This window comes from Corvus kubaryi, unplaced genomic scaffold (assembly GCF_017639235.1).
Source record: "Corvus kubaryi isolate FWS band 111438036 unplaced genomic scaffold, C.kubaryi_AGA036_p1.0 136, whole genome shotgun sequence".
NCBI classification, from domain to species: Eukaryota; Metazoa; Chordata; class Aves; order Passeriformes; family Corvidae; genus Corvus; species Corvus kubaryi.
The window spans coordinates 276,044-303,565 of NW_024580670.1; the positions used below are offsets into that span (position 1 = coordinate 276,044).

At 43.8% G+C, this 27,522-nt stretch overlaps 1 protein-coding gene across 7 annotated transcripts in view; it reads left to right on the top strand.

The window, feature by feature from the left end:
- The window catches only part of TMCC1 (transmembrane and coiled-coil domain family 1), a 79,092-nt gene that overhangs the window by 27,568 nt on the left and 24,002 nt on the right, over positions 1–27,522 (top strand). The window contains exon 1 of one of the 7 annotated variants that reach the window (XM_042012927.1): positions 260–313. The exons of 5 other annotated variants lie outside the window; for them this stretch is intronic. In XM_042012927.1, coding sequence (XP_041868861.1) covers positions 275–313 — 39 coding nt within the window. In that variant the 5' untranslated portion in view covers positions 260–274. Of the gene's footprint in view, positions 1–259; positions 314–26,633; positions 26,970–27,522 lie in introns of those variants that run through there. One more of the 7 variants, XM_042012884.1, reaches the window with a different exon arrangement.

Sequence of the window (27,522 nt, forward strand, 5' to 3'; positions counted from 1 at the left end):
GCCGGGGCGGTGCCTGTGCCCGCCCCCCGCAGCGGCAGGCGGGAGCGCCGTGCCCCGCCCCGTCCTGTCCTGTCCTGTCCTGTCCTGTCCGGTCCGGCCCGGCCCGGCCTGGCCCGGCCCGGCCCAGCCCAGCCCAGCGCCGGGCTCCTCGGGGCAGTGCTGGGCCAGGACACGGTGCCGGCCCCGGCGCCCGAGGATGCGCAGCCCCCGCTGAGCGCCGCCGGCTGCCGCCCCTCGCCCGCCGCGCCCGCGCTGTCCGGCCCCACGGCGGACCATGGTGCAGCGCTTCAGCCTGCGTAGGCAGCTCTCGAAGGTGGGTGCGCCGCGGGTCCCGGCAGAGCCGCGCCCGGGCGGGGAGCGCCTCCGCCTTTGTTCGCGCCGGCATGGACACAAAGGCTCGGCCGGGGGGCGGGCGGGGGTCCGCCCGGGGCCGCTGGTACCGCAGCGATGCCGGTTATGGGGATCGGTGCAGCCTCGACGCTGGGCCAGGGGTACGTGGGAGGAGGCAGCGGAACTAACGGGTGTGCCCGAGAGGTGCCTGTGAGAGCACTCACACGCGTGCTTTGTCCTGGGCAGAAGGTCCTTAGCGGCGTGAGCCGTTCCAGCGACACACCTGCAGGGACGGAGGAGCACGCCCTGCCCTGTGCAGGCTCAATAGCCCTCACTGGCAACACGGGGCTTCAGAACAAAGGAGTTGCCGTGTACGGGTTTTGCTGTTTAATAATTGAAAGTGTTCGAATTTATTTCAGGAAGCTGCTTTAAGAGAGAGAGTAGTTATCTATGTAGTCTTGCAGTTTGTCACTGAATCAATCCAATGCATGTAGTTGGAAAAACATTTGGAAAAACCCGTCCATGAATAAAGGCTGTGTAGGACACTGCAGGTACGAACAGTTCTAGAGCTGCCAGCACAGCCCTGTTTGTATATCACACCATTCCCAGTGAGCAGACTTGACTCTGGATGTAGGAGTTACATTATTGGACTCTTAAAAGGCAAGCTGAATTTTCACTTTACATTTAAGCTCTTCTTCTCTGTCCCCGCCCCCAACTCCCGTGTGTGTATTTGTAAAGGTTTTAAAATGCAGTCATCAGAATTCTAAAATGCTGTTGTCAGCATTTAAAATAGGTCAGAATTCACATCCTGCAAACTGCCTTGGGAAAAGCTACAGCTCTGCAATAATGTGGTATCTTTCTAATTTATTTGTAATTTTTTTTTAGTATCTCCTCATCTTAAAGAAACTGTTGTGGCCATTTTCAGGGAAAAACAAAACTTGCATCTTTTAAGGGTTTGCCTTGTTACGTGTCAAGCTGTGTCTGTAAGCAGTAGAAGTCTCCACAGACACTCTGGAGTTTAATCTTCCCCTCAAAAGACACTTGATCTAGTTAGTAATGAGCTTTGTATCTAAGCTTTATTTGTGTAGGGCAGCCAAAATAGTTTAACATGAACTCATTTGGATAACTCCGTTATAATCCTTGTTTATTGAGGTGGGAAGAGTGATTTGGAAAAATGTTTGTACTTATTTTTTACTATAGGAGAACTGTGTTCAATTTGGTTTTCTGGCTCTCTCCATTTTTATGTTGTCTGACACAATTGTGTCTTGCACTGCATTAGCTCTGATTGTGTCAAACCTACTTTAAACAATTGTCTGGCCCTGACATATTCTTAACTGCTGTGTTTTAACTGTAAAAAGTTGCGTAACTCTTATAGTATGGTGAACCAAAGGGGAAAATGAGAGCTTGGTCTTTGTTTTAGGATTGTGTTTATCTCAGTTCAGATGTAGGATGAGAACTGCATCTCCCTGTCTCCTTGCTGTGCTTTAGATGGCACTGGGAAGTCCTGTGTGTTGGAGTCCTTGGGGGAAGGGGGGCAAATGGTGCTACAAAGCACCTTTCATTTGCTGGAAGGAAAGCATAGAAAATATGTATAATTTTGCTGATACCTTTATCAGCTGAAATGCAATGACTGACAGACTGTATAAAAATAAAACAGTACTTTATTAGTATTTCTTGTGTGAAAACCTTGGTTCTTTTATGGACGCTGACTTAGACTTCAGAGTTGGGAAGTCCTTTCATGGGACGTGGAGCACCTGCTCCTGGGGTGTGTCCACTTCTTGTGTGAAATTGGACATTATTAGATGGTGTGCCTATGTTATGCAGCTGCAAGGTCAAAATTGCAGTTTCTAACCACATTTAATGCTGGAGGCTTCAAATAGAATGGGACTGTGCATATTTGAGAGCTACAAACTGAAAAATGTTGCCACTAGTGCTTATAAAACTTGAGCAAAGAAAAAGTAGGACTTCATTCAGGAAGGAGAAATATGGCCTCATGACCCAGGCTTTAATCTCCAAGAGCTGATTTCCCTTTCCGTGGGGCTATTTGCACTGCATGGCTTCCATCAAATCATTTCAGCTTTCCCAGTCTCCATCTTCCTTCTATGAATGAGGTTAGTGCCTTTCTCTTATTTACATAATGGCTATCCAATTCTGAAGTACTGTTCTGGAGAGAGCTGTATAAGCATTTAACCATATCTTAATTCATGAAATGTTTGCATTTGATAACCAATTTGTATCAGGAATTTCAGGAAGTTTTACACAGACCTATCTTCAAGTATTACTTCTTATTTCATGTATACCAAATCACTGTTTATTATTTGTGAATTACTGCTTAAGTTCCATGTTAGTTTGCTGACTTAAATGTTTGCAACTGTTACAAATTTGAGTCAGCGTTTATTGCACCTTTATGTTATGACTTAAAGGGAAAATACTTGATGGGTTTTTTTGAGTGGTTCAACAAACATCTTCCCCTGGCCAAATTTGGTTTGTTCACTTTGTTATCCTCTGGTTGTGTGGGAGGTCTCCATACCTTTTCTTTTCTTCTTCTTTTTTTTCTTCTTTTTTTTTCATTTGTTTTCCCTTCCTCCTTAAGTATCCAAAGTGTTTTCGAAGTATTTTGGTTCAAACTGCTCTCTATCTTGTACTGTTTGGAAATCCTTGGAGGCCCTGCAGTTACTGTTGCCCGAGATCTCAAGAAGGGCTGTTGCTGATATGTTACATTTAGGGAAATTCCTCACTCTTGGGGTGATAGTACAAAACTGTATCCAGCTGTTACTCAACTTGAATTTGTTGAAATGTTTTACCTGGTTTTGTGAGAGGGGAATAATGGAGACAAATTGACAGTATTTGAGGATGGTTTTATAAGGTATCATGCATCCCCTTTTTTTAAAGGTACTCCTTTCCTGGGAAAGATTCCAGTGAGCCAAGTAATTAAGTTCAATTTAAGGAAAGAAAAGGCCAAAAAAGGTAATTTTTGTGAACTGTGATTGATATTCCATTCATTTAACCAACACATTAAAATATTAATAATTTCAGGCCTAAGTCTTTTGCTCTCAAGTACAGTCTGGATTTATCAGCATCTGAACTATCTTTGTGTTGCCACTGGTGTGCATGGAGCTGCTTTATGGGAGAGGAACTTCAGTGTGTTGTGTCGATCTAACCTGGGAAGAGCTGAGCTAAAAGAAGCTCGCCTGTGCGAAGGTGACAGGGAGTGACTGTGCTTGGCAGCACAGGCTGCATTTCTCCTTGTCACTGATACAGGTAAAAAAACTTCTTCCTGCAGCGTTGCTGCAGCTTCCTCAGGGTCTCTTACCTCTTGAGTTGCGTGTAGTCTCAGGCAGATACAACAGGATAGAGTGTATCTGTTCGCTACCGCGTAACAGCTCTCCCGGAGTTCTCGGTAAAACAGTCCTTACAGCCGATAACCAGTGTCGCTTGGCTGCAGTTAATAGCGAGGAAAAGTTAGAAGTAAGAGGAAGATTTGGAAATGTGATGCATTTCAACCCAATTCTCGTGTTTTACAGAGCAGCAGGCACACAGTTTCCCTGTGGCTCTTCAAATTTGCCCTCCTTGTGGAATTGGAGTGGCATTGTTGTACCCGTGGCTGAACAAGGCCAGTGGGGTAGTTGGATCTAATGGGATCTTCTGTAGAAGGACATACTCATTACCACATTGGTAGCTCAGTGGATTACCTTTAATTTAACCTTCTTCTCATGATAGAGGTGATGCAACTTACTGCTGGGGGCATCTGATAGAAGGTTGCTCACTTTCACAGCAGCCTTTGTTGTGTGCTGCAATTCTCTCCCAGGCACACCTCACCATAACTCAGGTGTGTGCCCTCCCTTGGGTCATGCAGGAGATTAGCTTCTCATAGTCAATGCAAGGGCAGTTATCCAGACATTTCCTGTTGCTTCTAAGGGAAAGGTAGCATTGGATTTGCTTGTGTTGGCTGTTTGAGCGCCCTATTATAGACAAGCCAACTGGAGCGTCTCAGTGTATCGCTCCTCACGTTACTTGGGTTTGAATCTGTTCCTGCAGATATTTTTCACGGTGTACAGGCAAAAGGCTTGTCTACACAAGGCTGAAAGGTGGCAAGATGCAAACAGCTCTCTAAGCATTGCTGGCCATGCTGGTGTGGAATGAGTGACTAGAAATGCTGTGAACTTTTCTAGGCATGATGGGTTCTAAAGAAACTTCCACTGCATCATCTTGCTCAGAGGAACATGTGGAAGAATGTTATAGAGATATTATATTGATCTTGCGAAGGGAAAATGGGCTTCTGGTGCTCTGACTGAACAAGCTGGAGTATCAGGGTTCCTGAGGGGCTTGTTCTGTGCCAATGTAACAGCTCCATGAATGCCATGACACTGAGGAAATAAAATAGACTTGAAGCATCTTCCACATTGATATTTACAAGAGTCTATAGAACTACACCAGCAGAGATGTTAGAGATAGGATTTGGGAACTTCTCTTTGTGGAGAAAGCATTACTGGTAATCCAGAGAATCAGCCCTGTCCATGCCAGCTGGGGGTCTGGCAAATTGCATGTAATGGCTCTTTGCCAAATAGACTTATGATGTAAAAGGCTGTAAACACAGACTATAGGGCAATGCAGTTTACAGAAATGCATCTTTCCTTGTAATGATGAAATTCTACAGCTTATGGCAGTTTCCAGAAAATTATCGTACTTTATAATAGGTGCTTACATATGGCTGGATGGCAGTAACAATTGGAATTTCCTCACATCAGGGATCAAAAGAAGCATTACAATTGTTGGCATCTTTACTCTGAATTAGTTACCTTTAGGGGTCCTTTGTAGAGATTTTGGCTTGTGTAGAATTTGCCTCTTTCCCCTCAATTCCTTGTGACAAACCAGCTGGCTTTTTCCTCAGCCAGTATTTCTTCAGGGGCAGAGAAGAGTTTGCTCTCATTTTGAAAGTCTTTCTGTTCTGGATGTGACAGTCAGTGATAAAGATGCACTTGTAAACTGGGTCCTTTCCAGAAGGAAAGGAAAAGCTCTTACACTGGAGGAAGGCCTCGGAAGTTCAAGGGAAATGAAATAATGGGAGCAAGAGGAGTTAGTTCTTAACATTTACATGATATCCAGTTTGGGACATCCTCTTGTGACAAAGAATGCAACAATGGCCTCCAAAATAATTCTTGTCAGAGATTAATTGTAAACAGTTGTGTTTGAGCAGAGAAGAGGATGTTTGAGGTTTCATTCATAGGATTTTGGTTGTTCAAAGATGGGATTTGCCTGTTCTTTCAGTAATACCTGCTCAGTGTTCCCAAAGTGGAGGGAGCTGACTTGCTCACCTTACAGCAACCTTTTCCTATGGACAAGAAAAGTAAAGGAGCAAGATGGTTTTTTGATTTTGGGTGTTTGGTTGGTTGTTTTTGTTATTGTTGGGTTTGTTGGTTTTGTTTTTTCCTAACTTGAGACACAGTTTGGATCTCCCTGAGATCAACTGGTATTTGAATAGGGAGTTCAGCATAGAAAACATTTCCTTCTTGAGTTGTCAGCTTTGAGACAATTTAAAACGGGCAGGAAGAATTTCTAAGGAAATGAAGCAAGGTTTTTGTTCTTCAAAGATTTGCTGTGAAGGTTTTAGTATGCATGAAACAGAAAATTGTATTTAGATTTGAAATATGAGTAATAAAATGTTTAAACAGAATATTGTAAGTGCTGTTGTTTGAGTTTTGTGATAGGGCATTCAAAGGGCACACGCTTAGCAAGAATGAAATCCAAGATCACCAGAATGAATACTGAGTTTTGCTACAAAGGAGGTGTTGTGGTTTTTTTCCTGGAGTGCTGTTGGTAAATGTTACACTGCAGAAAAATATTTTCTCTGCATTATCTGCACATTTTGTGGTCTTACTTAACTCTTGGAAGCCTGTGAACACTGAAGTCATGTTCAGAAAATCTGTAACTAGTAAAAGTCTCCATTCTAGAATCACTAACTTCTCCCAAAGAAAAGGAATTTGAAGGAATGCTTAAGTTAGCACAGGATGGCCTTTGTGCAGGCACGGTTTGTGCTTGCTCAGGCACGTCTGTCTCAGAAGTGCACTGAAACCCACTGCCTTACACTGTGGTGTGAAATGTCCCAGGGTCCTGTTGGTGATGAACAAAAACTTACAGAGGAAAGAAATATTCTATCATCAGAAATAAATTATTTCAGCCTGCTGACTTTGGCAACAGGAGCAGAGGAAATAAAGAGCTTCAGGTTAATGGGGAGGCAGTGTCCCAGTGGAGCCTGAACTGCAAAGCATGTGCAGGTGCAGAACTGGTGCCCAAAGGTCATTGGTGTTTGGAACTGCTGTATTGGAGTGGGACTAAAGTTTCTTTTCTGCCCACCAAAAAGAATATAGGATTTTATTCGTTTGCGTGAAAAGTAAAGAGGAAGAAGAAAATACTGCTTTTCATGCCAGCAGAGAGCGAAAAAGCTAAAGACTGTGCAAAGAAGTCACTGTGCTGTTGTAGACTTAAAATAATTGGGTCGCAGACTGCTGGGCAAGGAGTTTTCTTGGCCACTGCGGTTCAGTCACAGTGCACATAGTGTGGCTGAATCTCCTGCTTCTCCAGACCCACGTGAGGAGTCCCTGGATTCCCCTACAACGCAGCATGGAATACTAGCAGGACTTGGGCACCCCAGAGCTGTTGTGGCCTCAGTGCTACAGATTTCTCCAAGCAAATGCCTGTGGTGTGGTTGGCCAGCAAAACCAGAAAGCTGATTGCTGCAGGTTTTTAGTTTCAGAACTCATTAGCTGTCGTTCATCTGTTTTTCACACTGAACATAATATAAACATCTGCTTTAAGGAGAAATCCTTCCTATGTAGAGTGTGGTTGTTGGGGTCTGGTTTGAAGGGGCACTTGTTCTTCTGTTCCAAATATTCTCAAAACTATTGGGATATGTTGATCTTTTCTAGTTCTTCACTAACTACTTTATTTCTACATAGTCTTTGTGAGTTTTCTTATGTAAAATACCATGAGAATGTCTTCATTCATTGTGTCGGAAAAACTGTGGAGAACTGTGAGGGACAGTAGGTCAACTTCAGCATTTCAATGACAGCCTGTGCCAGTGGGTTTAGCATCCCTCTGTATTGATGGAGGCAGGAGAATTGTGAAGATTCAAAGAGGATCCTTTTACATGACCCTAGACTTAATTATTTTGTTAGATATTTACAAGTCAGGACTGTGCTATGTTTCATGTTATCCTAATACTGGTAAAATTCCGGAAATACGGAACTTGCTACTACTGCTCAGAAATGCAGAGAGTGGACCTTGCTGCAGGTGTCACTGGAGAGCCGCTGGAATTTAGTCAGCCAAATGTTTATTGTTTAACTGTTGTTAAATACTGAAATTGTATCCTTTCAGGGTAATGGAAGGGATAAACTTTACGCTGTTCTGCTTTTAACTAAGGAAGCTCCTGCACTAGGTACTGTGCAGTCTGTACGTGCTGCTTTGCTGCTGTTGCCCTATGTTTGTGTGGGTTTTTTGGGGTGCCCATTAGCTGGCCGTGCTGCGGAAGTGCTCTTGGGGCCGTGGTCAGGTTCGTGCTGACAGCTGGACAGGATTGGGTTACCAGGGACTGTGTGTTCCAGCAGAGGCCAAGGAACTTGGCTTTCCCTGCTGGTACCAGGCTCATTCCCATGGGCCCTGGCTGCTTGGATTTGGGAAGATGATGTGCCTCTCCTGGTGTGCTGGTGAGGCTTCTTAGTAAGCTTGGGGGAAGCTGGGTAGAAGAGAGACCCGAGTGCCAGCTCAGCTGCTTGTCTGCTGCCCCATGCAGAAACTGAGAAGCTCTGGCTGATGTGGCATGGAATGAACACTTGGTGGAGTTTGTGCAGCTTTGCAGTGCCAGGGCTTTATAGTGTTAGCAAATGCACACGTGCTGCAGTGCACTCGGCCTGACTGCTCAGGCTGTTCTGTAGTTTCCAGATGTTGTGCCTGGATTCTTGTCACAGTTCATCTAATGGAAAATTTTTAGTGTACTTGGACATGTCTCAATGATCATCCTCCTCTTACCTGCTTATGTCCTGGCCCAGCATGGCCAGGTTCCATTCACAGTGTTTCTTACAAAATGGTTTTGTTAATTCATCCATCTGGAAAATGACCTTGTATTTTTTTAAACTTACAGAATTAATAGTTTTAGCAAGGTAAAGGGAAATTTGACATTATTTAACTTCCACGTTTAGAGAGAAAAAGTGTTTAAGGTTATTAAGATTTGTTGAAGGGCAGCCTTCCAGTGCCTAAAGGGGTTCCAAGAGAGCTGGAGAGGGACTTTGGACAAGAGCATAACGTGTCAGGACAAAGGGGAATGACTTCACTCTGACAGAGGACAGGGTTAGGTGGAGATTGGGAAGAAATTCTTGGCTATGAGGGTGGTAAGGACCTGGCACATGTTGCCCAGAGAAGCTGCCCCTGACAGGGGGTTGGGATTAGATGGTCTTTAAGATCCAATTCAACCCAAACTGTTCTGTGATTCTATGAAATGCTAGGAACATTTGAAAATAAAAACTTGACTCTGTGAAATACGAGCAGTTTGGACAATAATGCAAGGTTTGTATTATCATAAAGACTGCATTTTACATGTAGCTGTTAAAAAACCATACATATACTTTTTAAAAACCTCATCAGCTGCTCTCTGTCCCTCTGTCTAACTCTGTCTTTCTGGTCACTGAGGATCGCTGGTCTAGAGTTTGTTCTGCTGCCTTCTGAGTAAACCTGATTTCTAGATTAAATGACTTTTCTGTTCCAGGAGGTAATTAACCTGGGGGATTAAATAGCCAGTATGTAGAGAACGGTGTTGATGACTTGGCAGCATTTCAGCTAGAGGCTTGCTGCTCAGTGCTGTAAACCTTATTGTTATTCATTTATTTGCTGAAAAATTAGCAAACAGTATTTCTATCCCAATTTTTATAAATGGCAGTAAATTGCTTTACCTACTTTGTTATGCCACGGAGAAGGAACACTTGATTATTCAAGTGGCTCAGTGGATATTTTGACTGAAACTCCATCTGCCAGTGCAGAAATTAGTTCTATTTTTAACAATGTGAGACACTCTGCAGCAATTATTTGGCTGAGGTGCTTATGAGGGGGTATTTTCATGCACTGCTCTGGACTGTCTTCTGAGTGAAGTTTATGTTTTGTCCTCTGTGGGTACTCTTTGTTGTCTTACAACAGCTGTTTTCAGCTAATCAATGACAGTTGTCATTAAAAATGTGTGGGAATAGTCCTGTCAGGAAGCAGAAAAACAACTAGGTACTTTCAGAAAAGTTTTATTGCCTACTTTGAGGCCACGTTTTGGGATGGAGAGAGTCGTGGGGCAGTCAGGACAGGAGAAGGCAGGACAGCGAGTGCTGCCTGTCAGTAGGTCCCTGCTGTGCTTGTGTGTGATTCCCTCCGTGACAGCAGTGCCAAGGATTGCACAGCTGGAAAAGAGAGACGGTGGTTTTGGTGGGATTTGCTATGCAACTCCAACTGTACTCTTTGGTTGCTGAACACTAGTTCCAGTAAGCTGGGTTAGTGAAACATGCTCTACTGGAACTCTTCACTTATCTTGGGTGATGTTACTGAAAGGTCAGGGAACAGCTCCGGCAGCAGCTGTGAGCAGGACAGTGATATAGAGCTGGGATGGCACAGACAGGTGCTGCCTGGGGGGAAGGAGCAGCCATCGGCCAAGGAAGACCCTGCCTTTGCTGTTTTGTTTCTAAGATATTGATTAGAAGTAGTGGAAGTCCTATGAGCTTATTTTCTCTATGAGCTAATTGCCACAGCAACAAATTTCACTTTAGCCCAGTATGGGGTTTGCATGTTTGTTAGTTCGGGTTATGTCCGTGGCACTGCCAGACAGCCACAAAGCCTTTTGGAGCAGCCTGTGCAGAGAGCGTTTGTGTGCACAGGGAGCTGTTGTGGGTGCAGGTGGGGTTTTGGCAGCGTGCTGTCCTGGTGGGCAGTTAGTGACTGGTGTCCCAGTCTGGCAGGACTCTGCTGCTGTGAATGCTGTTTAGTGGTGATTTGGAGAGGTGACCCAGTCACCTGTGGCAGCACTGTGATCCAGGTGGGACCTTACCTTCCATCTGAGTGGTCATAAAGACGAAATATTAGGCAGAGCCTGTGTGGTAAACTAAGAATGAATGAATGTGTCTTGGGATCAATGTGTGATTATAGTAAACCCTAGAAATGTACCAACCTGAGTTAGACTACAGCCTCCTGAATTAATTTTTACCAATTTTTTTAGAACATACTTTGAGTTAACCTAGATTGAGACAGGTGAAAATTTTAAATTTTAACAAAGAAAAAAAAAAAAAAAGAGGTAGTCACAAGAAAGGACTTGCCTTCCAAATATTCAGCAGAATAAAAACTTAAACCAGTGTGAAAGGAAGGAATAACATGTTAATTCTGATGCATTGTAGGGTTATCAGCGAGGTATCCACTATGGTAACTTCTGCAAAGGTTCATGCTCTAAGTATGGATTTAGAGCATATGAGTCCTGGAACTACCTGTGCTCTTGCTGAACAAGAAGATAGAACAAGGTTCCCTTTAAAAACTGGTAATAGTTACTGATTAGCTGATAGGGACTTCTGTCAGAACAAAAGGTGTGCTCTCACTACCTAAACTGGAAGTGCATTTATTTCTCCAAAACTGTAAGCCCAAGTGAGGTAGCAGTTAAGTCAGAAAACCAAGCTCGTGTTCTGGCACTGGGGGATGGCAGAAGGAGCAGTACAAGATTTATCCTTTTTAAACCCATCTCTTGTTGTTACCAGCTTTTTGAAGTATTTCTGCAGTTCTTGCACCTTTTTCATTGTCCTGTCTTTAAAGAAGGCCTTTGCAGATGTTGCTGTTGAGCAGGGTTGCTGCGTAAATGTAGAACTCAAGCAGTGGGAGTGGTTGGTAGATTGGTGTTGGGGGGTGCATCCTGGTGGGCCACCCTAGGGACAGTATGTGACAGAGCAGACCTCCCCTGAAACAGCATCATCATAATCAGGTCAGATTGCTACTAAGCAGGTAGTTATTACAGTTCCAGAGAGTATGCTCATGTACCTTATCCATGTTTGTGACCTAAGATCCATGAGGGAAATACGGTGTAGTGTCTCTTAGACTTGGTGTTCACCTGTTTTCCTTGAATGACCATGGTAGTGCCAGCCAGGCTGATTATTAATTAACAGAACATAATCTGTGTGAAAACATGCTCAGTGAAAAAATTCACATCTCTTTAACTTTCTTTTTAAGGCTAGATCTGTTATGAATAGATGGTCAACACAGTTGTCTACCTGCAAGGCAGTACTCTGTGAGGATGTTCTCTCACTACTTCTTCGCCAGAGGAATACGTTGTTTAGATCACCACCCAGCGGTTTCCCAAAACATACAGGGTCTGTTTGCTGTGCTTACTCCAGGCGTAAAATAGAAGCCTCATCTTAAAGTGTTTTCCCTGGTTCTCACCTGGGATCTGTTCAGCACCTTGTGCTTTGTGGCTCTGCGTGTGGTTTCCTCCTGCTCCCCGGGAGAGCCTCGTCTCTGTCCTGCTGGAGGGAGGGAGCAGGTGCACTATGGCTTTTAGCCGTTTCCAATCTGACAGCTTCTGTTTTGCTCTGGTTCCTGACTGGTGCAGGGCACCCACTGCAGGATACCAGCCAGGTGACAGGTGTTTCATCTATCTCATACAGGACTGCACAATGCACAAGGTGTCTGTGCTGCCTTCAGCAGGGCAGGGGTTGGATTTGTCTGCAGTTGACTCCTTAACCTGTAACAGGAGCCTCAGCAATCTCCTGTGGCAGGTTGCAGGTGAAGAGATCTTGAGGTTGCACCTTGGCCCAGAGCTGTAGAAGAGGTGTAAAGCGTGTCCTTCAGTGCAGCAGTACTCCCCTTAGAATAAAATGTGAGGTGTTTTTCTGTTCAAGAGTATGTTGCAGTTTTGCTTTTTTTTTTAAAATAAACTTCCAAGACTGTTGCCAGCAGAGCTATTTTGCTTTTTGGTTTTATTATTCTCCAGAAAAGTAGACTCTCACTTGAGATGTGTTCCTGACAAGGGTCAGGGATGAAGTATTTTTAGCAGCCTCGGTGGCTCTGCTGCAGTGCATTCATGCCTTGCTTGTTCAGGGTTGCAGTTGCTTTTTCAAACATGCATTTGGGGCTCCTGCCAAGACACCCAGGGCACTGCAGCATTGTGTTACAAGGTCTTGCTTTGTGCAGGCAGAGCTCAACCCAGCAGGGCTGGCTCTGGGCTCTGCCAGCGCAGCTCTGTGGTACAGCGTGTTTGGCCAGTGGAGGGGTGCTGGGGGTCACACTGCATGCTGCCCTCACCGCACGCTCAGGATGGAGGACTTGCTGCCTGCCTCTGGAACCGTACGTCCTGGGTCTTTCTCCTTTCTTGGATCTCAGCTGTACTGGGGTTGTGGATCTGGCTAGTTTGCTGGGCAGAGCCCTGGGTCACCACTGAACACCCAGGTTCTGCACCTCTGTTTGCTGTTGGTGATGCTGCTGGAGTTTGCTTTTAAAAAATCAGTCAGCAAGCTGCTGTGTGTTGTGACACTGAGGGAATGAAATCAAGTGTCTACTGTCCATCCTCTCATCAGAGTGATTTAAGTTTTTTCTGCCACTGTTGCTCCACAGCAAGCAATCTTTGTGGCCCAGCTTGTGCTCAGCATTAAAATAAGGAAACCCACTTGTGCTGCTGAGATGCTGATTTTGTTTTAAGTGCTTGATATGTTCTGGATGTGGGGGTAAAAATTGCACATCAAGAGTCTCCCCATGAATGTGCAGAATCTGTGGTTTGAGCAGTTTAGTGATTAGAAAAGGTTTGTTATACCAGAAGTCCGTGTCTTTCAGGAGTATGGTTAATGCTTCTCCAGTTATAGTGATTTCTTCCAGGGAGCTTTGAGCTCTGGCTTCCTCATGGGAGTCCTCTGCAAAGTCTTCTGGAATTTGTCCCAAACGGCACAGAATGTGGAGAATTTGTCAGAAAGCGCCATGTATAAATTCAGTGAACAACAGGAAATGTGAACAGCAGAAGAAACATGGCTGAGATGAAGTTTTAGTAGTTTTTAAGACCTCTTTAGCTTTTAAAGGCTGCATTTTATCAGGACAGTAAGTTCTAGGAAATGCTGTGTTCTGCAGGAGAGAAACATACTGGTCTTTGAAAGTCTACCTGCCTATTTCAGTGGAAATATTTTGGTCAACTTTAAAATCGGGTGTTTCATGAAGAAAACAATGGTGAACTTCCCAGGAGCTCCCTCCTCTTGGTGCAGAAGTAGAGGAAATCCAGTCCTGCTGGGATTGCTGCTGTCATCAGTGCTGGTTTGATCTCCCTGTTTTCCCTCTCCAGTCACCTGGGCCTGTAGCTCTGTTGGGTGCAGGTTCTGCCTCCTGTGGGGGTCTGGCCGTGGTGGGACAGGGCCCTGTCCCAGGCTGCAGCAGGATGTGGGCTGTGGGTGTCCCTGCAGAGCCGGGGCAGCACCGTGCGTCGGGGCCGCTCCACGGGAATGGGATGGGGAAAATAACACTCTGTGTTCGGCCTGAGCACGCTCCTTCCCAGAGGACAGAGCTGCATTGTTGGGACAAAGAAATGTGAAAATACTAAAAGCATTCAAACTATTTTCTTTTTATTTGGGAGCCTTTTGTGGAGCTCTGCATAGCAGCCAGCCCAGTGTGTAGAGCCACTGGCAAAATTCAAAGATGAGCTGGGAGTAGAAGGAAAACCATAAGCTTTTTGGGTTTTTTGCCACTTACAGGGAAGGGTTCTTATATTTTTATAGGGGACATTATCCGTGTCAGGCTAAGGTGCCTGGATATGTGTTGACTGATCTATTTAAAAGGAAGAAACATTTTTAGTCAGTCTGGTTTCAGGTGGTTTATGGTACATACTTTATTGCAGTGACTAATACTTTGGTTTTAAAAGTTGAGCTTTCTTGTATTGTCAGCTTAGCTGCAAGTATCTGGGTCTTCAATACCTCTCCAACAAAGCCAGAAAGGATCAGATTTCCTGCTATTCATATTCCAGCAGTTGAAGGAAATACGGGTTAATGGGAAGAGGTTTCATAGCAGAAAGGACATGTTATGTTTGTTCTTTTATAAGCTGTCAATGGAAAAAATAGCAGTGTAACATATTTAAAAAACTCTTTTGTAGGTCATCTGCAAGGAAGAATTATGTATTTGTTGTTGAAAACAACTTTGAGTTGTGGAGGGTTTCTTTTTTCTTTTTTAGTAAGATGGTATAGTGTGTGTTTTGGTTTTTCTGGATCATTTGTTTTCCTGTGGGTTTTTTTGTGGTTGTTTGTTTGGGGGGTTTTGATGGTTGGTTGGTTGGGGTTTTGTTTGGTTGGTTTTGTATTTGTAATTTAAAAAAAAATATTGATTTGACATTCTACTTGTACCAGGGCCACCAAGAAATATCAACCCAAGACAATGATTTATGTTCAGGATGTTCACATCAACCAAGCTATTAAATTACTGGGATATTATCAATTGGAAGCTTCATTAACCTGGAGCAGAAGCCATTAAAATTTCCTGGGCAAACAGCAGTCCATGTTCTTGGAACAAGGGTCATACCCTGAACAATTGCTAGTCAGATTTCCGTGTATTGTGAAACATCTTAAGAGATGGTCGTAACCCAGATGAAAATGAGTCTTAAAAAAACTGAGTTGAGGCTGAAGTCTCTCAATGAGGATGCAGTACAGGAGGGATGGTTTTTGACTGTAAGAGTGAAGGTAGAGGTGCTCTCAAGGCTAACACTAGGTAAGAGTATTTTGAGTAAGACCTATAAGGACAGAGGTAGGAACAACACATCCATGTCCAAGTGCATAACGCAGCCCCAGCAGACAGTGCTGGCAGTGGGTGTAACATGGGAGACAACTGACAGAGCAGATTAGACAGTGGTATCTTCCTGAGCAGTCTGTAGTGTTAAAAGAATTTTAATCAAAGAGAAATACAAAAGCCAGCGTGCTTCCTGCTTTATCAAGAACTCTATTCCAAAGACAACATTAGTTTAGCTATTTCTTCACTAGCAATGTTTGGGCTCATCATTTTGAGTTTAGGATCACAATATTTATTTTGAAAGGAAGGGGATGTTAATTTGGGGAGGACTGATGCAGAAGACAAAAAACCTGAAAACACTCAAACACAAGTGCTAGTTTCTGTGGTGGTCAACTGCCTCTGTTTGCAAGAAGGAGCACTTTCCTGCTTTCTGTCAGTGTGTTGTGCTTGAGCGTACCTTGAGAGCATTTGATCAATATACAGCACTCTGCCCACGTATGATGGTCTGGTGTAAGGTAATTTTGTAAACCTCTGGATAGGATCACTCTGAGCAAAGATTTGTCAGAGCTTGTGACTTCTAGGATAATCAATCAGTGAAGTCACTCAATATTTTGTTCTTAAAAGGAATAAATGTGAACAGTTTTGTGCCAGGCACTGACTGCCAGCCTCTTGCACATCATGAACCCAGAGCGTCCACGGAAACAGAACTCTGATTTTGTTCAAAATTTGCTCCAAAACTCACATGATCAACAATGTTTTCTTTTACCTGAATTTGTCTACGTAGTCACTGCCTCTCTTCATAACTTGCATTCACGTCTTGGTTTGGTGTTCTGGAAGAAAGGTGCCTTCTCTAGAATGTCTTCACATCTTAGTTATGGCTCAGGGGAAATCTGCTTTCCTCTGCAGCCAGTTGTTGTGGCATTATTAGTTGTAGCTGTATAATGTAAGAGTTTACTTTGTGAATCATGTCATGCAAGTCTGATAGATGGGCTTGCTGAATTTCAGTACTGCTATCAGTGGGTTTCTTCGGCTTTTCTGGTTTTAGGGTTTTTGTAGATTCTGCAAGTTCCAAATACAGCTTCAAATTTTCAGTTACACTGTGGCTTTTGTTACTTTCATGGCAGAAGAGCATTGAGAAGCAAACAAAAAGAAAGCAAAGCATGCAGCTTTCCAGGGGAAGTACAACTGGAAATCACTGTGGACATGAAGCTCCTTCAGAAATTAAGAAGCGTGTTCGAAGATTATCTTTCACTTTTTTGCTGAGAGAAGAGCTGTCAAATTCAGTATATCCAAGCCACCTTAGTGAGTGTAAGGCCTCAGGTATGTTATTGAATTAACAAGCCTGTGTCAGCTAAGCTGCAGTAACCCATCATGTCCTGTGCTTGCTGCACACTTTAGGCTCATTGCAAGGTAGAAACAAAATCTTGAATCTTACATCCTGCCTTGCATATGCGGTGCCCAAGACGACTCACATTTGCAGGTACTGCTGCTGTGCACAGCAGCTGTGTGGGTCTTTGTTGACACTTTAATTAAGTTCAGTCACTGAATGGTAAAACTCAATCACCAAGACAGTTGCTGAAGAGTGAGAAGATGTTTTTTGTGGATTTGAACTTTGGTTGGTTTTTTGTGGTTTATTTTTTTTCTAATATTTTAATAATATGAAAATGTGAGAAGGTGAAGTTCGGTAGCTCAAAAAACTTTACATGATAAGTAGAAATAATCAATTTGATTTACAGATGTGCAGCAAAGCTGAAAACTGGCAAGTGAAATTCTGCTTGAAGAAAATTAAAGTGATTTCAACCACAGCCGTGTACCTTCCCAAGTTGTCATTGGGGAAAACAGAGCATTAAGACTAAAAGAAATGTGTTTTTTGGGGAGTGTGTATATTGTATACCAGTTAGACTTACATATCAAACACTTTGGTGATGTTCATGCCAGCAATATGGAGAAATGACAAACCAAGCCTACTTGGAAATGTTCCATTTTATCACTCTGCAGTTTTTAGGTTGCTTTATTGATAAACTTAATCCTTTATGCAGACTGGGCATTTTGCCCTGATTGTGGTTTCTGCTGAGCCAGAGCCATGCTGGATAGTGTGCTAAGTGTCTTTATTTTTTATTTTTTGTGTCATGAAGGAAGAAGATCATGTTTTATATGCAGATTTCTAACAGATTAACCAATTCATTGCTTATTAAAAAAACAAGACTAGAAGTGTTTAAAGCCCTTGCTGCAGGTTGCAGGTCTGCTGAAGTTTGAGTTTGTTTTCCCCTTGCTTTCCCTTGTGACTGGAAGCAAATCCCAGTGACCATGAAGCAGCAGCCTTTGGTGAGCCCTCGGCTGCTCATGCCAGACCAATGTGCAGGCAGTCATCTTGGACTTGTCAGTTTTTCCCGTACCTGGAAAAATGGAAAGGAAAGGAGACAGGGCAGGATTTAATGCAGTTTTGCATGCCCTTTGGATGTAATTATTTAAAGTTCCATTCTATGTTTGGAAGTGGCGCTTAATCAGTACTAACAGATTAAAGTGAGGCTTTGGATCATCACATGAGTAGCTGGAATAGACAAACTGTTTAGTGTCTCCTAGAGAGACTAGGTTATAAATACTGAGAAGTCCTTTTCTAACTAGACATCATTTAACCATCTATGCAAATCTGGTCTAGTAGCAATCTGGCAGGCAGCAGCTGCATTTCTCTCATTGTTACTGTGGGAGAGTTAGCTTGATGCAGCAGTGATCGCAAGAATGCCCTTGGAAAATGTCCTTGGTGTTGATACGTCCTAAAGGGTAACCTGCCCATCCATGCAGCCGGTTCCTCTCCAGTATGGTCCCTGGGGACATCTGCTGGGTGATAGCTGCTCTGGCTGTGGACTGCCCTTGTTGGTACCCCAGTCCCAAAGTGCATCGTCTCAACCTGCCATGGTCTTGCTCACAGTAGTGGTTTTGTGCTGAACTGGTTATAAGAAGTCCCATCAGTATGGTGAGTGAGTGCTGTGGGATGCAGGGATTTATGAACTAACCTTTCTCTCTCTCTCTCTTTCCCCCCCCCCCCACTTAAGTGCTAATGGAAACATTTTGAGTACTTCTGGAAACAGGTGTGGGGAAAGAAAGGGCTGGTTTTTTTCTGGTGATTAAAAATGGGACAAGAAACTGTGACTAGTTAAAAGCAAGCAAGTCCTGTGCAGAGCATCCTCTGAGGGAAATCTGCAAAAGGCAGATATAGTCAAAACTGGCTTTATTCCAATGGATGTGTGCAGAGGAGGGGAGCTCCAGCTCCATGAAGTGACTTTGAAGTCTGGGATCTTAAATTAGAAGGTAAATGTTAAATAATGTATTAGCTTAAAGTGCTTCTGGCCCAAATGGTACCTCGTACATTTAGGCTATTGCTGCATTTATAATCACATACAAGTTCATAATTTGTATATGCCAGCAGAATGTTCAGGTGGCTTTAGCCCTTGTCCTGGGCAGTAAGTGTGGGAGCAGTCTGGAAGGTTTCAGTTTCGGGATTAGTATGGATCAAGACCAGGGATCTGTGATTGGGGTCTTGCAGCTGTGCAGGAACTTACTAATCACCACAGAATTTAGCAGGAAGCCTTGTGCAAGAGGCCTCATATCACTGAGGTTATTGATCCAGGAGTGCCATTGGGATATTAAGCCTTCACTGGCTATACAAAGTTCTAGTCAATAAAGGCAAATCTTCTGGCTTTGAATTTTCAGTAATCTGTGTTCATTTTAAGGCTTTATGATAGCAAGTCATTTAACTGTTCCACTTGCTTACTTAAGCAAAATTTTGTAAACTAATGAGCTGTGTAGATACTCTTACATCTTGTTGGTATGGACTGGTAAATTTAGAGGATATAAATCTCATTACTAAATGTTTCCCTTTCTGGGAGTTCTGTGGAAATGTAGTGAAATTATGAATTCAAATTTAACTGTAACTGATTTCTGTATCTGGAAAAAACTTAATGAACATACAGTTCACTTGAGAGGTCTTAAATATTTAGTATCATATATTGCAGAAAAAGATGCAAAGATTCAATCGAGTATTTAAATAAAATTATTTCGAAACTCAGTTATTTTCTTCCCACTCCTTGCCAGGCTTTAATGGTTCTTCATCTTCAGTGAGACAGTGGAGGCTTCAATATTTCCTGCCGAGAGAGGAAGTTCATCTTAAGGTGCTTATAAGGTTGTCAGCAGCTGCAAAATGGACACAAAACCTGGGCTGGAATGGCTTACCAGAACATATTTTCAGCATTAATTGTCAGTAGTTGACTTTCCAAGATCTTTAGCCGAAGGCTTAGTGCTTTACCAGCTGAGAAGTTGTAGCTAATGTGGCCCATTTCAAACCTTCACTGCAGACTATCATCACGTTGTGTCATTTTATACTAAAGGTATCTTTCATTTGTCTGACAAATTAGATTTTAAAGTCCTTGGGTTTTAAGGGAATCATCTTTGTCCTGAAAGCAGTAGTAGGGCTTTTGAAAAAAGTTAGGGAGAAAGGTTTCTTTTCCTGAGAGAGAATACCTGTTTGTGGATCTAGAAGTTTTCTTGAGCACAGCAGATGAGGTCCCTTTCTCTTCCCTATTTTCCTCTCCTCTTCCGTACTTTATCACACTGTGTTTGCAGTGCGACCGAGATCCCTTTGCCTCAAGTACAAGGAAAACAGTACTTGTAAAACTGGGACCTTCTTGTAAAGGCTATATGACTAACTCTTGGGTGATGCAGTGCTTCCCAGACTGGAGGGAAACATCTCCAAGACAAGTCCTGTATCTGTCTCAGCTTGGGCACTAAGGATTCTATTTTCCCTGACTGAGAAAGTCACAGAAGCTAATTGTTTTGTGGGAGTGAGCTGCTGAAAGGGAAGGAGGATGGCATTTGTTGTTGATGGATTCAAATGCCATATCGAGAATAAGGTTTGCAGTTATAGGTGCAAAAGAGTCCCTGAAGAGCCATGTTTCTGGGAAACCTGTGCTTCAGTGAAGGAGTTAAACTGCTTGAACATCATCCTGCCTGCTGGCTGTCCTTGGGAACTGCATTGTGGGGCAGATGTTCTGTACTTGGGTAGAAAATACAGCTGGTTGGGATTTATCTAGGGAGGATTTCCTTCCTAATTCAGTTAGAAGAAAGCTGAGCTTGTTACATTTCAAGCAGATCAGGAGAATTACAAATTCTTTAGACTTTAGGAATAATGTTTTCTTTCTGAAGTTCTAAAAATGCATTGACTCATGTTTGGTGCAGTCGTGGTTGAACTCTGGAAGTGTTAGCTGATTTTGATGGGCTTTGGTTTTAGCTCATGCGCTCCATAGTTAGTTCCTAACACATTCATCTTTAGTTGAACTGGCCAAAAAAACACACTAGAGAGTACAGGTTATTAATTTGAAAACTGTGACAAAGTTTGCAGTAATTATACTATTTTACAGTTGCAAGTGAGTAAAATTAATGTATATACTGTATCTTTCACAGGGATCCTGATAAATACCTGTTTTATCTTTAGCTTGGATATGAAAAAGTATTTATAATGTATAACCACAGATTGAGTCAAGCACAAAAATTATGCAATAAACCTAAGAAGCTGTCATGCCTGTGAGTATCAAGAATTAAGAAAATGAAAACCTAACACACACATCCCAGCATAAGCTGCTGGATGTAATACTTGATTAAAATTGGCTGCCAAGCAAGCACTTCTGCCTTAAGGTTTCAGTCAGCAATTGTTCCTTTGCTTCTCCACTTTCTTCCTTCTCCTCATGTATGCACTTGTGTGTACACACTTCCTTTAGTCGTCATGCGTATATACATTGACTCCCAAGCCTGCCCACTGGGAATGGCCAGGTCACTGTCTGGCCCTCGTGGGGCATGGGGCAGCCCTGTGCAGCGTCCCCCCAGGACTGTGATGCTCCAGTGGGCAGCTCTCCATTTTAGCAACATCTGCTCCATCATCCTCTGCCGCTTGTAATTCCCCTTCCCTTGGAGGGGAGTGCTGAAGCTGCATCTCCCATTTGTAATGTCTGATTAATTTGTACATTTAGAAGAGATTCTTTGTGTGAAATTTTAGTCTTGCAAATGTTGGGAATGATGCAGTGGCAGAAGCCGATTTCCCAGCTGGCTTTTTGTAATTAGTATTTAGTGTAATCAGGATTTGTAAGCTTTTCAGACACCCCTTTGAGGACAGTCAGAGGTGGGAATTCTTCCCTGATGTAACTAACTTAAAGTTTTTTGCTCTTTATATCTAGACTTGGAAGTGTGAAACAGTTCCAAATGTGTAGAGACAGAAGTTGTATTACAGGAGCCCTTGTGTACCAAATGATGCATTTGGCTCGGTCTAGCCCCCTTCTTAATAAGACCTGTTTTATACATGCAGTTTTACTTGAGTGTGTTTGCCCTGCATTTGTGTCAGTGTATGGAACTGGAAGGGCCCATCACCTGTGAGAGTCTCCTGGCTTGGTCTAGTGTTTTTGGTGGGTTTTGTCTGCATTTGATGCAGAAGAAGAGGTGAAATCATTTGGGCATAAGTCTTGAGTCTGATTTATTTTTTTCCCCCGTCTGTCGTGTTGGTCCCACAATGCCTCAGTGTCTGATCTGGTATTAGATGTGCTGATACCAAGTGCTTGCACATTACCTCCTTGTAATTTGATTCATACCACTTGCTTGGCTTTCCTGCTCTCCTGTCTTACCTGTCATCCTTCCCTTGAAGAACCTGATGGAGAGGGTTCGAAGCAGACCCTGATTTTGCGAGCCTTGCAGTTTGATTGTGCCCAGAATGAGAGAGGGAAAGGTGCTGATACTCCCAACTCATTTTCCGTTTGGTGAAGTGCTGTGTGCAGACACCAGGTTGGCCTCCTGGTTATCCATCTGAATCCCTAGGAAGCAGGACCTGTGCAAGTGTAAAACCTGTGTCCGAACAGATATTCCAAACCCAGGATCTTAATTAATGACTAGTTTCAGTACTGGATTAAATAAACAGACCGTATATTTCTTTTGCCACAGATTACTGAGGGTTCTGCTTTGCACTTGCTGTATGCAGAGCTCTGCTGCTATCACTCCGAGTGTACTCTCAGATTTTGTGTAGCTGTGCATGAAATGGAGCAATCCAGTTTCTGCTGCACAAGAGGCTGTGGCGGGATACGCCCTGATAGGGATTTGGTTGCAGCACCGGCACATGGGCCATGAGCACGTGCCTGCTCTTCCCACTTGCCATGCTGAGCAGTGGTTGTACCTGTATTCCAGGGGCTGTATGAGTAGTGCTCTCAAAAGGGAGGAAGGGAGTTCAGAAGTCCAAGCCATGAAGCTTTAGTAACAGCAGTGTCCTAAACTGACAGGACAAATTATAAATTGTACTTCACGGAAACCAGCAAACTGTGAATCCAATTTTTCTTTCAAACATGCCCACAGCACTGTGGGCTCTGGATCCCTTGCAACGCTGAGAAGGGCACATGGTGTCCACTGGCAGTGCCAGTGATGCCACATTCCCCCGGGTGCTTGGTCCAGCAGGTTAGTGCTGCTTAGTGCTGCTGTGGGGCTGTTCAGGGACAGCTGCCCTCTGCCCAGTCATGTCCTGTGGTGCCCAGCTGTGGTCCTGAGCCCTCTGGTCCTTGTGCTCCTTGACAACTTGGAGCCAAATCAAAGGTGTCCTGCTATGGTGCTGGCCCAGTTACCTTCCAATAATTGTAGCCCGCTTTTAGGCTCCTCTGCTGTTTCAGTGCCAGGGATTTGTCTTCGTCTAACAGTTGTTCTTGCGTTCTTCTTTTCCCAGTTTCCTTGACACTGGTTGTACTGTCCAGTTGTTGCTGTGAGGAGCCCTAACACTGGCTTGTCTTCCCATCAGTCAGATGTGCACCTTGAGTGTTTGAGTCATTCCCCATGTGAAAAATTCTGGGTGAGGGAGAAGGCAGGGAAGTCACCTTTTCTCCACAGTCTGAGCACCACTTTAGGGAACAGCACAGTAAGGGAGTGATCACAACTTGGAACTTGAATTTTCTGCTAGTTTCTTGCTCTCTCACTTACTATTTTGCATTACTTAATATTTGGCAGCATTCAGATTTTTCCACGTAAATGGATTTAGCCCCCGCTGTATTTTTTCCCAAAACCTTTTGGTTTTAAGGAGTCCTGGAAAGAGTTCTCATCTTGTTAAAGGGGTCATATGAGCCTCTAATCTCTGTAAGTTTTTAAGCTCCATCAAAGCTCATTTGCCCCTACCCCTTCAGTTGGTCCTCTTTCCAGTTTTACTGAGTAACTTCAGGAAAGAAATACTCTAGAATGTAAACAAGCTACAGGCTGCCCCTGACTGCATCCCCTGTACTGAGAATACCTGTAGCAGGGAAGGGTGCTTAGTGTCCCATCCCTTCCCTGCCCTTCTCAGTGCTGGCTCAAGTTAGGAGACTTTGTTCTTGGCTGAGGCACTTGGAATGTCTGTGTTCCCCCACGTGGCTGAGGCTCGATGCCATCATCTGGCTCCAGCTGCAATGGCCACTGTCTCCTGCTGTGTGGGGCTGTCAGAGAAGGAAGGTGAGGGTGGCAAAGCTGCCAGAGTTCCTGCTGCAGTGAGAGCTGCACAGACTTGCTGCTGGATTGCAACGTGCCAGAGCTGTTTGAGTTTTGTTTGCATGGAAGAGTAGCTGTTGATGCTCTTTTTATGATGGTTTTATTTCTTCGTGGGTACAGAAGTCTCCTTTTAACAGCATGAGACACCAGTGCTCTGTTGCCATATGAACTCATTGAGGAAAGCATGGGTTCCTTTTGGATGAGTGAGACAGAGTCCTCTTAATGGAGGTGAAATTCAGCCTGGTAGGTTGGGTTTGGTTTTTTTGCTCTGTAGCCTTAAAACTTTTGAAGACTCTCTGATTATATTAAGTAGACTAATGTGCATATTTTCATGGATTTTCATAGATCTCTGTATTGCTTTATATGGTGAAATGATCTGTCTGAATAGTAGTAAAATTTATGTGAATATTCAGACTGGGTTGTACCCAATATAAACTGCTTCCTAAATAAGGCTAATGACATTCTTTCTGCACGAGCAATTTCACCATCCTTGCCTCTCATCCCTGTTAAGTCAGATCTGCTGTTGCTAACAGAAAAAATGTCTTGGGCATCTGGAGGTTTCTCTGTATAAATACTTATTTCTGAGAGAGAAATCTGCCATATGAATGTGAAACATCTCCTTGAAAAGTGACTCTTTCTTTTTTTTTTTCCCCCCTAAATTTCTTGCTGTTGTGTTAGATTGTGATTCCAAATCCAGTGTGTGCCCTGAACTTGTACAAGAATAGAAATTATTCTGTTTCTGCATTTAGCCTGGATAGTGTTTTTTTAGTGGAGATTTCTCACTATATTCTTGCCGGAGGGTGGATGCCTCTTGGCCTGTTTCTTGCTCCCTGTTGCTCTGGGGTGCAGCAGATGAAGCCACGCACTCTCTGTAGTGTTGTGCAATGTGGTCAGTGCATTTGTGATGAGACTCTGCTGCATTCCGTGGACGAGTGGGTGATCACAAAGATGGGGCAGATGTGGGCTGGGATCCTCGTTTGGTACTGGTCAGTGACTAATACCAATGCTTCTGTTTAACAACCTTTTTTACAGCTTGAATTTTGTGTTGTTTGTTAGTGCACTTGGAATCAGAGAATCTCAATATCTAATACTCCCATAAGCTGATAAATTTTTAGAGACCCTTTTACCGTTTAACCCTGAAAATAGCCACATAAAATAGTAATGCAAATGTCAGTTGAATTAGATTTGAATTAGAAAAATGACTGGGATTTGCAGTTATTTTCACAGCAGTATGTTGCAGTTTGGAATCCATGATATTATGGTTCGTGGTGGTAGTTTCATTTTCATTCGTGTTCTTTGCACATCTTGGCCTTGGTTAACACAGTGCTGCTTCCCGGGCTCTTCCTGATGCTCAGACCCGCTGACAGCTGTGGCTCTGAGGCAGCCAGTGCTGGGGCAGGGCAGGACAGAGTGGGAGGGGGGCAGCGTTGCTGACAGCAGTGCTGGTACTGCTCCCTCAGTCAGTTCCACGCTGCAGGGTCCGGGTGTACACCAGGCACCTGTTGGCAATGGGGAGATGGGGACTGCGGTTGAGCGAGGCGCAGAATTGCACCACAGACTGTTCTGAAATCCACCTTCCTCTTGCCTTTTCCCTCATCTATTGTCCTTCGTGTCCTGTTCTCTGACATCACAGAAATGACCACAAAAATGCTTTTAGGGCTTTATCATTTAACATCTCCACACCAACATGGCTTGTCTCCTTCATGAATCAGACATTACCTCTCCTGCTCTGTGCAGTGTTTTCATTCTCAGTTCCTGTTCTAAATGGCCTGTACAATGTACTTGCCATTTCATCATAATGCTTTTTCAGAAGTGCCACCTGACATACCAATATAATTTGAGACAATGGGTTTTCAGCTGTTCTTCCTCTAATTTTGGTTCCTACAGAACACATTTTTGGGTTTTAATTGCTCTTACATCTCTCTTTTCCTAAGGAAAACTGAATTTTGCACATAGGAATATTTTCTTCCAGATTACCTGGGACTTGAGTCAGTCAGGAGTTTCTCTTCTGTTACATTGCTGAAGTTTATATTTTATGAATTAACGTTTCAGTGCAGAATTTCTTCACATTACCTGTGCATTACTGCAAGTGAAGAAAATTATTTAAGAAAAATGCAAACCTACCAAAGCCTAGCACTGTGATGTCTGTCAGAGCCTCAAAGAGTCATTGCCTCAAAGGGACAGACATTAATTAAAAAGGGAAAGTTCAGTCCTTGTATTGATGCTGGTGGCAGACATGCTGCAGGATTCATGCAGCAGGGAGCTCCTAAAAGGTTACTCCATTCCTGTCAGGTTTGGCAGTTCCTGGTATTTCAGCCTTGGGAGCACCTTGCATACTCTGAATTACAATGGTTCTGAAGATCCCAAACTCAGATTAAATATGGCTTGTCTTTGGATCATCTTGTCTCTGTCCTGGATGAGTGATAATACTTGCTACAAACGGGGAGTATCAGTGAGACAAAGAAGAGCAAGGGGAGAAGTAGCCATGGGTGAGGGTGGCTTTTTACAAAGGAGTCTGAAGGAGTGGGGCTAGGTAGCCTAAGGTGCTATGGGTCAGAGCTGTCAAACAGGGTGATGAGCCTTTGCTTTACCTCTTCTAAATATGATAGTAAAACACGTTTTCTTTGACAAAGAAGTTGAGGGTAGGGGATAAGAGGTTCTGAGGTTTCTTCTTGCCCCAGAGTAGTCTGTGGTTACAGTGCTGTGCTGGCTCTGTTGTGTACTGGAGTCCTTCTGTAACAATTACTTCTAATTAGAGCTTCAGCCTTCCAAGAGATCACGCTAATAATCTGAAAATTTTGTTCAGTGAATATTAAATAGCAGTGTTTCAGCACTGCTGTAATTAGAGCTTATAGTTTATAGGTGGATTTATGTCCTGCTGTGCATCTTTGAATCTCCAGTGTCAATTCTGCTTGACCTTTGCTCCCAGGTCTGTTATGTTGTGTTGCTGAGGAACAACTGTGTCACTTTGACTCTATTGATCTGCTCCTGATTTGGTTGTCTTTTATCCTGAACTATTTTTCTGGCTCAAAGGTATGGTTTTAAAAATAGTGTCAAGCATTGCACAGCGCCTGGGAAGCCCTGTAGCTTTAAATCCCGTGTCCTGGTCCTGCTCCGAGGCTGGAGCAGAGCTCCCCACCGAGGAGCGGTGCTCAGCCCGGGCCGGCACGCAGCCATGCTCGTCCGGCAGTGGCGCTCCGGCAGCACAGCCAGCGCTCCGGCCGGCCGATGGCCGCGGTGCTGCCCGGGCAGTGCCCAGCGCTCCGGCCGGGGCTGCCCATGGCTGCACGGTGATGTTTATGTGGTGCTGCTGTACCTGCGTGTGCTGTGAAAGGGACTTCTGCGAGCCCACGAAGGTGAGGAGCTTGTGGGGCATCACTGGAACAGTTGTAGCTGTCATGTTTGGCTGTTTTATTTAAATCTCCAGTAGAACTTGACCTCGTTTTGTGCATCAGCCTTGGAAGCACTGCATTTTTCCTCGGGGCACTGCTGTTGAATTTCAGTGGTTGCTTTTTTTAATACAGCTTTTCTTTGCTTTTGAAGCTGGGAAGCATGAATAGGCTCTTGTCTGAGTGAGTGTTGCAATCCCTAAACAAGATCAAATGTGGTGCTGCTTATTGGGATTTTCTGTTTTGGTTGTTTTGGGGTTTGGTTTGTATGATACAGTGAGTGATGAAAGAGGTGGGAGATGCAGATGCAGCCCAGTGTCAGAGAGAAGTATTTGCATTGGTAGCTTTTTTAATGTGACCTCTTGTTTTGCTGCTTTTAGCTGTGTATTTTCAGGAAGTAGTAAACAAACTGCAGAACCATATTCTTCTCCAGGTAAAAAAAGAGTGAATGTGCTGCTTCCCATAGAGCCAGTGACCTTCAGAAATGATTAAGTATTTTTCTTCGGTTTCATTGGGCTGT